The 12,262-nt window shown below is 39.7% G+C and overlaps 1 protein-coding gene across 1 annotated transcript; it reads right to left on the minus strand.

The window, feature by feature from the left end:
• Positions 1-448: 448 nt before the first annotated feature.
• On the minus strand, positions 449-9,841 carry ETAA1 (ETAA1 activator of ATR kinase). Its single transcript, XM_057384634.1, has 6 exons — positions 9,591-9,841; positions 7,952-8,089; positions 7,611-7,687; positions 5,960-6,078; positions 3,522-5,662; positions 449-1,696 (listed from the first exon to the last, which is right to left on the minus strand). Exons 1-6 carry the CDS (start codon positions 9,769-9,771, stop codon positions 1,581-1,583), a joined length of 2,772 nt encoding a protein of 923 aa, XP_057240617.1. The 5' UTR covers positions 9,772-9,841; the 3' UTR covers positions 449-1,580.
• Positions 9,842-12,262: the final 2,421 nt, after the last annotated feature.

The raw sequence follows: 12,262 nt of genomic DNA on the forward strand, positions 1-12,262 counted from the left end.
TCAGTAAACCAATCCAACTCATCATATATTTCCCAACAGCAGCAGGGCAGGGAGCTGCAGCCACAGACTCTAACAGTGATTGGGTACCTGCATGGTCTTTGGTGGCTTTGGGGCTCTGAGTCCTTAACCAACTGACACTAASCACAGTGGTTAATATAAGCAAAGTCACTAGCTTGAAAACCAGTATAGTTAAGTATTTCAGGACTAAATTGCAAAAGGTTGTGTTGAACCAGTTCATCTACCAGTTCAAATGGATCAAAGGAAACACTTTGCCACCAATAAGGGTAGAAAATTGAGGCATCAAGAAATCTGGGAAATTAATAAGTGAGGACTTCAGGAAAAGTCCCTATGGAATGCCCATTTTACTCCCTTTTGTCAGTGTCTATAGTGTAATATTTTCAAAAAGAGACTAGAAACATGTGAAAAAAAAAGAAGTTTAATGATGTATTACAAATATACAATACTTACATTTTTAAGTTACAAAAATGGCACACTGTAGAAACAAAAAGCTTCCTCCAACCTTTGGAGAACATTTCCAAGTTATTTATTTACAAAGAAAAATTACAGTCACTTTTCATAGTGTCACATGTTTACATATAAGCATTTCTCAGTTGAAAAATATCTTACAGCTTACCCAGAGGCAGTTTTTACAGTCTGAGCACTACRCCCATCTATCATATCAAAAATTCTATCAGCCTGTTAAGTTGACATGACATTGAGTTTTTGTATTTTAGCAGCCTCGTTTGAAAATATGTACAACCATATAGCTAAACTGATACATAGTTGTTGAGATTTCACCTGGTGCATTATATATTGCTCATGGTTGGGTAAAATAGCATAGGCTATCTTTTTTTTTAATTAGTTCGGTGATGCGCATTTAGAAAAAAGAGATCCAATTTAATTGAGGTATTTCCACATCTTCTGGAAAGGAATTAAAAAAATATAACATGTCATTCGCATTTTTCTGGGTTAATTTTCAGTCAGATCAGTAAACCAATCCAACTCATCATATATTTCTCAACACTTTTGCACCTAATAAAACCTTTGGATTAAATTCTTCCTWCTTTATGTACAATTCATACCTCAGGTAACGAAGACAAACTGAGCACACTTTCCAAAGCCTGTTCAGTTCTGTTAGTTTTCTGACATTGGATGTCTCCTAGATTGTACTTTATTTAACACAAAATTTTAAAACCTTCTTCTACCTGAGAGCATTAATATTTCACAGTATGTGTGTACTTGAGAGTCTTACWGATTAGAACACTCTCAATAATATATTGACACCTTCATTATGTATATATACCAATACTTCCATGATTTCCAGGCTATATCATTTCAACATGTGAACTCAGCAGAATCTTCATCTTGTTGAAGGTAGTTTGGGACTACACATGTATAACTGATAGTTTTTAATTAAGACAAAACACCTCCTGAGTACTAGTTATGGTTCAGGTCCAGATCTTTTAAAATTGGAAAACAGAAAAAGYTTGCCATCAATAGCTGTGAACAGTTTAAAATGTGTCTTCTAGAATTACAGTATTTCCTTATCAAGAGCTTATTCCACAAACAAAACTCCAAGTTCAAGCATCTTTAACGAATGCCAGTGTTCTGGATTTYCTTCGTGCAAGAGCTTCTTGTTTCTTTCTTTCAATCTCTTCTTGAGAACATTTTCTACTTTTCTGTTCTACCATAGACACTGTAAATAAAAAAGAAAATAATTAGGAGCTTCATGTTTGTTCAATATRCATTTTAACTTCGCTGTTTTCAGTGTTTGAAGATCTATGGTAGGAGCACACTATTTGACATACCAGGCACCCAAGTTAAAAATGGCACATCTATCCTKTCCCCAAGGCAGGAAGGGGGCAACATGCATGACCTTTGTAGTGCTCCTGATTACTACCTCCCAATGAAAACACTGGGATGCACACATTTGCTTCAAGGAAATTTTACTTGGCTGCCCTTCAAGTGAACCTTATGACATCAGGAGTCAACACAGGAGATGGTGATGGGTTAAGAAAATTAAGGCTATCATAGTGAAAAGGGCTCTACAATTTAGTGAGTTAGGCAGAGATATGGACATGGAGATGGTATAGACACAGGGGTCAGATACAGTACAGGTGTCACACAAATAAAACAAGATAGGTTGAAAAAAGGTCAAAAGTWGCAATAAAAATTGGCAAAGGAGACAAGAACATGATAGCCAAGCAYAGCATTTTATACGGTGTTACAGAACTATAAATTCCCATACTATAAATTCCTGAACTCACTGAAACCAACAGGAACACTCCCTGCACATATCAGTAATTTTACCATTTTTATGCACAGATTTACAATGTATTTTTAATAAGTATTTTTAATAAGTATTTTAATAAGTATTTTTATAATTAATGTATTTTAATAAGTATTCAAACTAAATAAATAAAACAGATTATCTTTCCTTCTCACAAAAAAGTGTCCATTGAAAAATTAAATAGATTTTGAAAGGATCACTTAACATTTTTTTTGCTAATGTCCTTTCCCTCAAAATTTGAGGAAASTTATTGTTTATCTGTAAAGAAAGTCTATGCTATTTTTCTTCATTCCTTTACTCTCCAGAACATTCCACAGAATGACTAGTTAACTCTCCCATTCCTTCCTCCTTATAATCCAAAATTGCTACTTTCCATTTACCTGCTTCTCTGCTGGGGAAAAAAACACGGATAAAATACTCATTCTTTAATAATTAATTGTTCTGTTGCTTTTGCAATGAGGTTGGTATAGGACACTCTTAAAGGCACATTATACCAGAATGCATATTGATTGAAACTTTGCCAAGCTGCAAGATCAAGTAAAAATAAGACTGAGTGGCACTTGACTAATTCTACATTTCCCCAGTAAGTTAACACTGAGCATGGAATATTACTGATGGTCACATCATAAAGAAGTGACTGACCTCTCCTCRGGATGAAAGGCATCTTAGTGTTTAGATGGTAAAACAAGAGTATTTCATTTTCGATTTCAGCCACAGAGAAAAGAACACTACAGGCCAAGCTCTGAAAAGTGTCAAGCGTTTTGAGGTTCCAAATTCCAGGTGTAAAGTAATGTAAAGAAACTGGCATTCCATATAGCCTGATGCCTTCTTTCCCTGTTCCATCATTAACTGGGGTTTATGCATCAAAGYAACAGTATTTTCAAGTAACAGTTCCAGAAAATAGTATGCTGAGATCTGTATCAGCTTATACTTGATTCCTAGGGAATCTGCATGTCTATGGAGAGAGGGTGTGAGGTATTTAGTGAAGTGGAATGCAAACAGGTGTCCTTAACTACAGGAATTCAAGATATGCATCAGGACAATTTTATTTTTCAAAAAAATAATCTGTAGATTCTCCTCAGAACACTTACTAACACCTTAACTGAATGGATGAATATTGAAGCCTATTTTAAATTGCAATATATTACAAATTTCTCTTGATATTCTGACTACAATAAGGCAACAAATTAACAGTCTAACAGTAACACAATAAAGAAAAACACAAAAATACCTGATGTAGTCTGTACAAAAGACTCTGAAAGATGCCTCTTGAAAGGGGACTTCTTATTGTCAAGCTTGCTGTGCAAAGTCACATTCACCTGATTTTCRCTTCCTTCCAAATGCAGCGGAATAATTCCAATGCCAGAATGACTCCCTGGATTTTCAGACCCTACATGAAGACCACCCTGAGAACTGTTAATCTTTCGGAATTTAAACTTCGAAGGCACAAGTGAAGTTTTGTTACCAGAGCTGCTACTTGGAATCTTTGCCGCATTATACAAGATATGTGGGCTGTCTACTGCTTTGCTACTGAAAATATTTACTGCACTAACAGGACTTACTTCAGAACCCATCTCTCCTGCTGGCACAGAATTTGACCTGTACCATTTCCCTGAAACAGTCTTTGCAGTATCTTCAGAAGCATCTTGATGACAGTTTTTAGGCAGTGTGTATTTACACTCCACAGAAGGACCCGACATCACAGTCTGAGGATTTGAGACGTTCTTACAGTTCACTACATGACCTGTTGTGGCCAGCCCATGCATTGCCTTTGATGAATTCCTACAGGAATAATTTAGTGATAGAGCCTCCTGTTTTGTATTTGTTTTTTGAGCCAAGAGGAGATCAGGTAGCCCTTKCTTAGGTGCTGGGAAGCTGTTATCAGGATTTGATCTGGAATTAATACTGGCTCCTTGTATAGTCTTAGTTTTTTCATTTCCTTGTTTAACATCCTGGCTCTGAGTCTGCTTTTCTATATCATCACACACCTGATATAACAATTCATCATCCTCACARTTTGCATCCCAAAGACTATCAGATTCACAAAACATATCTAATATCTCATCAGAGAATTTCGGTTCATTCCAGTCATCAAGTAACAGAGGACATTTCTTTGGTATTTCAACTTGATTTGAGTGACCTGCATTAGCTTGGTTAATCACTTTGGTTRGATCATTAGGTTTCATATTGGTAGAAACACTGGGTGACTGACAGGAAACTGTACGAGCATTACTCCCAGGTTTTCCTGCTGGTTGTCTATGAGGATTAAATCTTGAAGGAAAAAGAGGAAGAACATCACTTTTAGGCTTGGTAGAGTCATTTCCATTCTTCACTTCAGACTGCATTGAAGCAGAAGTATAGTTTAAATCACTGTTTTGGGCACTTTTCCAAGCAGAATTTATTTTATCTGGCTTAATGTCACATTTGGCATGCAATGCCTTGGTCTCTATGTTTAAGYTTTCTGTCTTACATGACTTTTGTAAAGACAGAGATTTTATAACATTTTTTGAGTTTTTACTAGAATGTTTCAAAGGTGAATACTGCAAACTGTTAGATTTGTTTCCAGTACCCAAAAGAGTTACTGAATTGCCACTACTTTGCTTTGTTCTGCCAGCATCASTGAAATCATGCACAATCCGATTTGCAGGAATTTGTGGTGGTTCTTCGGTATTTATCAATTCAGGATTTTGGGTTATTTGCATCACAAAAGAGTCATCTGCCAAAAGATCTGTATCCCAGTCATCGAAGTCATCATTAACAACTCCAGCAAGTTTAGTGGAGGCCACCGACTGCATCTTCAAATAAGAAGGATTYCTTTTTGTCAAGGTGTCAGTATCAGGTTTTGGTGCAGTTTGGTCCATGCTTCCAACTGCAAACAAAGTATCTTTTTGAGATGCCTCTGAAATGCCACATTGTGAGTCTTCAATTGTCTCAGGAATGTGATCCAACTCCACGGTGCTTTTAATTTTATGAAAACTAGTATTTAAAGAAAYACCTGACAGCTCTTGGCTCAACTGTCCACTGCATTTCTGGGTAGAGCAGTCAAAAAGAGCACGAAGGGCTACTTCAGCCTCAAGGTCTACAGACTTTTGACTGCTAGACTGACAGGGCTCTGCCACAGGGATGCCAGTGCTCTGTCCAACTGGTTTCAGGGACACAGCAATATCTGTTTCAGAACCTTCATCGAGGAGTGATTTCTGGTTTTTCGTATTTATTTCATCTTTAGAATTACTTGAAGGCCCCGAGGTGGTCTGGATGAAGCTGCGACCAAGCTTCTCCTGTTCCTGAACAGCATCTAACTCAACTAGATTTTTATCAAACTCCTTAGCCAATTTCATGAGTTCCTCTTCAGGATTTTTTGTTTTAAGATCTCTGGATTAAAAAGAAAATACAGAAAATAAAGTCAGAGCTACTGAAAAAGTTTATCCAAGATCAATTACATGAACATATAAGCTGTTCATTCTCTAGTTTAACAACTACAAAGGCATAACTGAATCCCACTGTTGCAATATGTGGTCAACATGCAACCCCCATTAAGACACAACAAGTCCACAATTAAAAGCATTCCATATGCTAATGTACAATTACACGGTTCACTATACAGAAAAGACCACATTGCYTTTTTCATGAAAGCTCTGCCATGGATGGGCAAGAAAAAGTGTAACATACCTTGTACAACTTAACTTTATCCTAGCTCGCCCTTTTACTACTCCAGGTGTACAGGGAATAGCATCCTCACCAATCCATGTTCCTAAAAGGGAGCCTTCGTTACAGGCTGCTTTTTCATCCTAAATGATTAGATTTAGAATGCTTAGAAATTTGATTTCAGATAAAGATCACACTAGACACACATCTTAGATGAGTTAAAACTTGCTAAACTAAACTGGATGAAACCTGTTGAAAGTCACAGATAGGAGSTAAAACAAGATAAATGAGATTACTGCAACATTGTATTGCGTTAATTATATCAATTTAAATCAGGAACTTCAATTAAAATTAACTGAATTTTACTTTGGTGCTCAAATCTAATACTTACTTCAGGTTTACAAATAATCTGAAATAYTCATGTTAGAAGCTGTGATCTAGTTCACTTCAGTATACTACTAAGGAGCTGGCTGAGAGAACAGCATCATAAACAAATTARAGACCTTAAAAAAATTCTGTATGCTTACAGAAAAAACCTCTGACTTCTTCCACTATAACTCATTTCTACAAAGAGTCTTTAAACAGAATTAAGTGACATTTAGAAACTTAATGAAGTTGTTTCAGAGATTCAAAGTTCAGCCTTGAATTTGAATTCTGAAATGAAAGAGATAAAATATTGCAGTGAGTGATAAATTGTTTTAGAGGGACAGAGCAATAGGATGTGGGAAATTACTGCATGCAAGCCAGCAAAAGTAATTTGAACTCTACTAACTACTAGTTTTAAATAGGTTTTCTTATTGCTTGTAATTTTAAGGGTTTTTTTAAATTTAGTTTTGTTTAAGAAAAAAAGAACATAAACAGCATAGCTGCAAACCCTGGTATTATTTACATTTATGGTAGAGCTGTAACTATTTAAAAGAAACTGTAACTATTTAAAAGGAAGGCAGTAGCATCCTTTATTGATGATTTTCCAATTCTTTTAGTATAATTTCTCACAAATATGCTGAATGGTAAATATATTTTAAACAGTCTGTCAAAAAAGCAACCATGTTTTGCAAGCCAAATACTATAATCTATTTAAGGAATTACACATCCTCTTCTTGTACTTAAAATGCGACAGCACTTTTATTTTCACTTTCTGAAAGTGCAGACATCAGAGAGTAAGAGCAGAGATATTGGGGTAAAAAGGAAAATTATTTAGAGTACTGAAACAAGGTTCCTATGTTTATATTACTGTAGAATATCTCTCATCTGGGTCTTGTTCTTGTAAATCAGCAATCAAGATTGTTCAAAATGCTTAAAATCAACTGCCAAGTAAATCCAGTATGTGAAGAAATCCTTATCTTTTACAGATGAGTGATAAAGGATAAATCAACACAACAGTATTCCTTAGACCAAGGGCAGTAACTTGTATTCTGAAAGCAAACTTTTCTAAAAAGGAGCTGCTGCCAGTTTCTTTATGTGTCCTTTGTTATAGCATCTGTGACTCCCAGAGCAGCCAATTAATGCTATGCTTGCAATTTTAATTCAATCCAGTTTTAGGAACAAGTTTTCTATGTGCCCAACTCTTACCATGAAACTACTGTAGTTAAACCTGAGGCTAAGGCTAAGCTTAAAGTACTATTCTGTTTGATTACTGCACACACAGAACACTGTTTTAGAAAGCAACAATTACCTGAGGAGCAATACGATTAACAATTTCTGAAATTTCCACTGCGCATCTACTCGTAGACTGCTTGATTTTTTCATTGCCTACAAAAAACAAACAAACTTCTTAAAAATTTGAAATCTATTTAGTTTATGAAGTGCAGTACATCTCAAATAATTCAAATAAAATGTACACACTAGAGCTTGATTCAGCACTATACTGAAGAACTTGGGGATTTTTAATGAAAACAAAATCAAACAACCATTATAAGAGGAAGAAACCTTTTTCCAAGAAATCTTCTACAACTTTTATTAGACTCCCACTGCATGCCTCAAACAAGTGTCCTGAAGTCTGGATTTTGGTATTACCTAGTCTGGGTGCAACTGGTGAATGAGAATCCCAAAAGATTTCTTGCTGTGTSTCAGTGTCATTAATAGGAGAGCTGAAAGTAGATATTCGGAATTTCCTACTCAACGATCTCTTTGGTGTCTTATGTAAACATGACTCTGTAAACACAAAGAGGATCCTTATTAAAATCCAAAAATCAATTAGAACATAGAACAAGGAAAAAGAAGATGTTTTAGGAACATCAGGAATAAAAATCAARTTCACACTCACCAGCATTCCTTTACTCACAACAGGAATATTGTTCATAACTCGACTTTTAATACAGATTAGGATTCTTAGCTTTGCCAGTTACATCACCGCAGAGATAACAGAACGTTACATGATCCTGACAGCTTTAGGCTCAGCATCTGATTGTAAGGATGTCAATTCTTACACTTAAGAGAATATTGACTACATCTTATATTGAGAGAAAAATTATGTATATGTGTATGAGAGAATATTTTATATTCTAGCTTGCTTTCTGTCTTTCACCCAGCCTCTGATCTGAACTATTTTAATGGGCCTCCAAACTACTCTGGGTCCTAACGCACATTTGTCTACACTTCCTCTTCTGTGCCTTTCTAGCTAGGACTTTTAAAAGCAGGACTATAGCTATCCAAAACCAGCTGCCTCTGATCAGTAAGTGAACTAAACACCCTACATGAATCTCATCTAGTCACCCCTGRCCTTTAGAAATGATGCTACAGATGTAAAAGCCTATAGAAATAATTTTAAAGGTGTAATTATGTGAGGAGCATCTTACGTTTTGCTCTGAAGTGCCCTCCACAGCCAGGTTTTATCCTCAGTATTTGCTGTGGGAATCACAGAAYGGGTCAGGTTRRAAGTGACCACAGTGGGTCACCTTGTCCAACCTCTCTGCTCAAGAAGGGTCATCCCTGAGCTCATGGCACAGGATTGTGTCCAGATGGATCCCTCTTTGGTTGAGCTGCTCAATGTGTGGTCACCACACACTAAAGAAGATGTTCCTTAAGTTCAGGTGGATCTTTCTGTGCATCAGTTTCTGCCTGCTTCTTCTGCTATTGCACAGCACAGCTGAGAAGAGCCTGGTCCACCCTCTTGGACCCCCCCTTTAGACATTTATACACGATTATGTGCCCTCTGTTTCTCTGCTCGAGGCTGAACAGGCCCGACTCCCTCAGCCTTTCTTCCACAAGACATTCTCCAAACCACTGACCAACTCTGCAGCTTTCTGATGGACCTGTTACAGGAGCTCCACGTCTCTTCTGTCCTGAGGACATCAGAACAGGTCACAGTATTCCACCTGCGGCCTCATAGGGATAAACAGAGGGGCACGAACACCTGCCTTGCCTGCTGGCAATGCTCTTCCTAACGGAGATCAGAACAGGTCACAGTATTCCAAATGCAGCCTCATAGGGATAAACAGAGGGGCACGAACACCTGCCTTGCCTGCAGGCAATACTCTTCCTAACGCGCACCAGGGTACATTGGCCGGCTTRGCCCGCTGGCTCAACATGCTCCTGACAATAACAACACCTTCCCCGAGAGCGGGGCGAGTGGACATTCACACCGCGCCAGCCCCTCCTCCCCGCGGTTCGAGAGGTGGCGGGCAAGGCCGGTGCCCCCAGGTTCCCGCCGTACCTGCAGCGTGGGGCGAGCACGGCCCCTCCCCCGCGGGCAGGCCCCGGCCCGCACCGCCTTCCGCCGCCCCCTCCCCGGCGGGCAGCTCCGCCCGCTGCCGGGTAAGCTGCTCCTCGCCGGCGCTGCGCCTCCTCGGGGCGGCGGACCTGAGGCAGAGGCCCCTCCGCCGGCTAGCGGGCATGGCGGCCGCGGCAGCGGCGATACCCCATCCGTCCCGCCACAGGCAGCGCCGCCATTTTCCGGGCAGCTCGCGGGGCCGTCGCTGATTGGCCGCCGCCGCAGCGCCTCGAGTTCCCATTGGCTGCGCGCCGAGTGGGCGGGAGCGGACGCGGCGGAGAACTGCGGCCCCGCCCCCGCCCGGCCCTGAGGCGGTGCTGGGTCCGCTCGGCCGGCGCTGCTCTGGGGGGGATGTGGTTAAACTCTGCCGGCCCACAGCTGAGGCGAGGAAAAGCTCAGCCGTGGGCAGAGAGAGGGGCACGATGTGCTCTCCGGCGGGCTCTTGCCATCGGCTTGGCCTGAAGTGCCTCGAATCTGCCATTAGCAAATTTGGGGATGACACCCACGTAGGGGGAGTGTTGTTCTGAAGTGCAGGAATGCACTGGATTGGTGGGCCAAGACTAAGAGTATCAAGTGCTGGCCMCAACAGCTCCATTCAACTRTATAAGAYGGGTTCTGACTAGCTGGAAATCCARCAAAAGGACTTGGSGGTGATGATGACCAGCAGTTGAACGAGTGCCAGYGTGCACCCGAGGTGGCCAAAYAGGCCAATGGCACCTGGCYTGTATCAGCAATAGTGTGGCCAGCTGGACTAGGGRAGTKATTCTTYCCCTGTACTCGGCACTGGTGAGGCTGCACCTCAACTGCTGTGTCCRGYYCTGSACCCCCCCARTTCAGGAAGGACACTGCTTTAACAAGTCCAGAGTAGGGCAATGAAWCTGGTGAAGGRTCTAGGAAATRACTCTTATGAGGAGCAGCTGAGGGAGCTGGGCRTGTTTAGCCTGCAGAAGAGGATGCTTAGCAGTGACCTTATTCTCTATAGCTCCCTGAAAGGAAGTATCAGAGTGGGGGTCAGTCTCTTCTCTGAGGCAACTAGCAAAAAGATGAAATTACCTCAAACTGCACCAGGGAAGTTTAGGTCGGAGGAGGAATCAGGAGGAATTTCTTCACAGAAAGAATGATGAAACATTAGAGTGGGCTACCCAGGGAATCACAGTCCTTGGTGATGTTTTAGGAAAGACTGGTCATGGCACTCAGTGTCATGGTGTAGGTGATGTGGTGTTTGGTCTCAATGTTGGACTCAATGTTTTCAGAGGTGTTTTCCAATCTAATTGAGTCTGTGATTCTGTGAAACCCAGGCAGGCATAAACCAATTCATCCTAGTGAGGCAAAGAGATGCTTACAGAAGCTAAATTTAGTAGGTAAGAAATTAACATGAGATTCCTGAGGGACTGTGATATTACGTCATTATTTTAAGTAATATAAATGCAAACACATGTGTATGTTGCATCACAAGGTGAATATTTCCCCCCTGAGCCTCTAAGCAGAAATGTACCTATTGGGCATATGGGGTCAAGGAGTGAACTACTGTGTACTTGTCTTTTGCCTGGTATTGAATTTAATCTATTTGGAGTACTTTGAGATCATACTAAATTTGTAAGAGGTAAGCAGTGGGTTTCAGTCTTGGATCAGGAGTAAGAAGTTTTGAAGTCTCTAAAGAGGGATTCCCTGAGCAATGAAACCTTTTCTTTTCACCTGAAGCCTCAGGCGAACAATATGTTTTTTCAGTTCTCCRTTCTCATGGGTGTAATTAAAGCCAGTAGATGCCTTTTTAACAAGGAAAAAAGAATTAGGTACTATATATAAAACAGAGAAACTGTATTATATACATGGCAAATATTATAACAATCACAGAAATTTGTGACATTYGAGTAATTAACTTGTTTATGCCAGACCTGTAAAATATAAATCAGAGATAAGACTGAAAAAGTGGGTCAAGAATTGAGCTTCAAAATCCATCATAGACATCTGAACATTGCTACTGCCTTGTGATCATATCAATGTGCATCAGCTCAAAGTGTGGCAAAGGTGTGCATGATACTTTTGATTGCTGTTTTGCAATATGTTAATTAAAAATGGGTTACCTAGACTCCATGCAATAGACGCTATGTAAGTTACCTTATTTCCCGTTGAAATTCTGGGAAGAAACTTTTTACAATAGTGGTAGATACATCTTGAGAGAATGCAAAACACTGAAATTGACACAGTTACTAGAAAGTGCTACTAAATCTTGGTGTCTTCTACTACTTCCCAGTGACCTCTTAGCAGCTGGGTCCTGTATAGTGATCTGCTTTTAAATTTCTCTCTCTTAACAAGCATAGTCTGAAATACTGTCATCAATAATTAAAATTAAGTAACATCTGTCATATTCACTGAGTGTTACAAATTTTGCAGTGCCACCTTTGAGTTYTTCCCTTCTCTGAGCTCATTGTTCATTAACCCCATTCATAAAATGTGAATATTTGTCACAGGTCTCTCGCACATTTACTCACTTCACGGTTTTCTGTTACCAATAAATAGTTCTCAGATACAAAGTTTGTCTCAGTTTGTTTAATTTGGTTCTTGACTATCCATATTAAAAGAACTCAAGGTTCCCTGCAGTTGGAACGTGACAT

The sequence above is a fragment of the Malurus melanocephalus genome, unplaced genomic scaffold, assembly GCF_030028575.1.
Source record: "Malurus melanocephalus ecotype Western Australia unplaced genomic scaffold, MMel_1.1 scaffold_726, whole genome shotgun sequence".
NCBI classification, from domain to species: Eukaryota; Metazoa; Chordata; class Aves; order Passeriformes; family Maluridae; genus Malurus; species Malurus melanocephalus.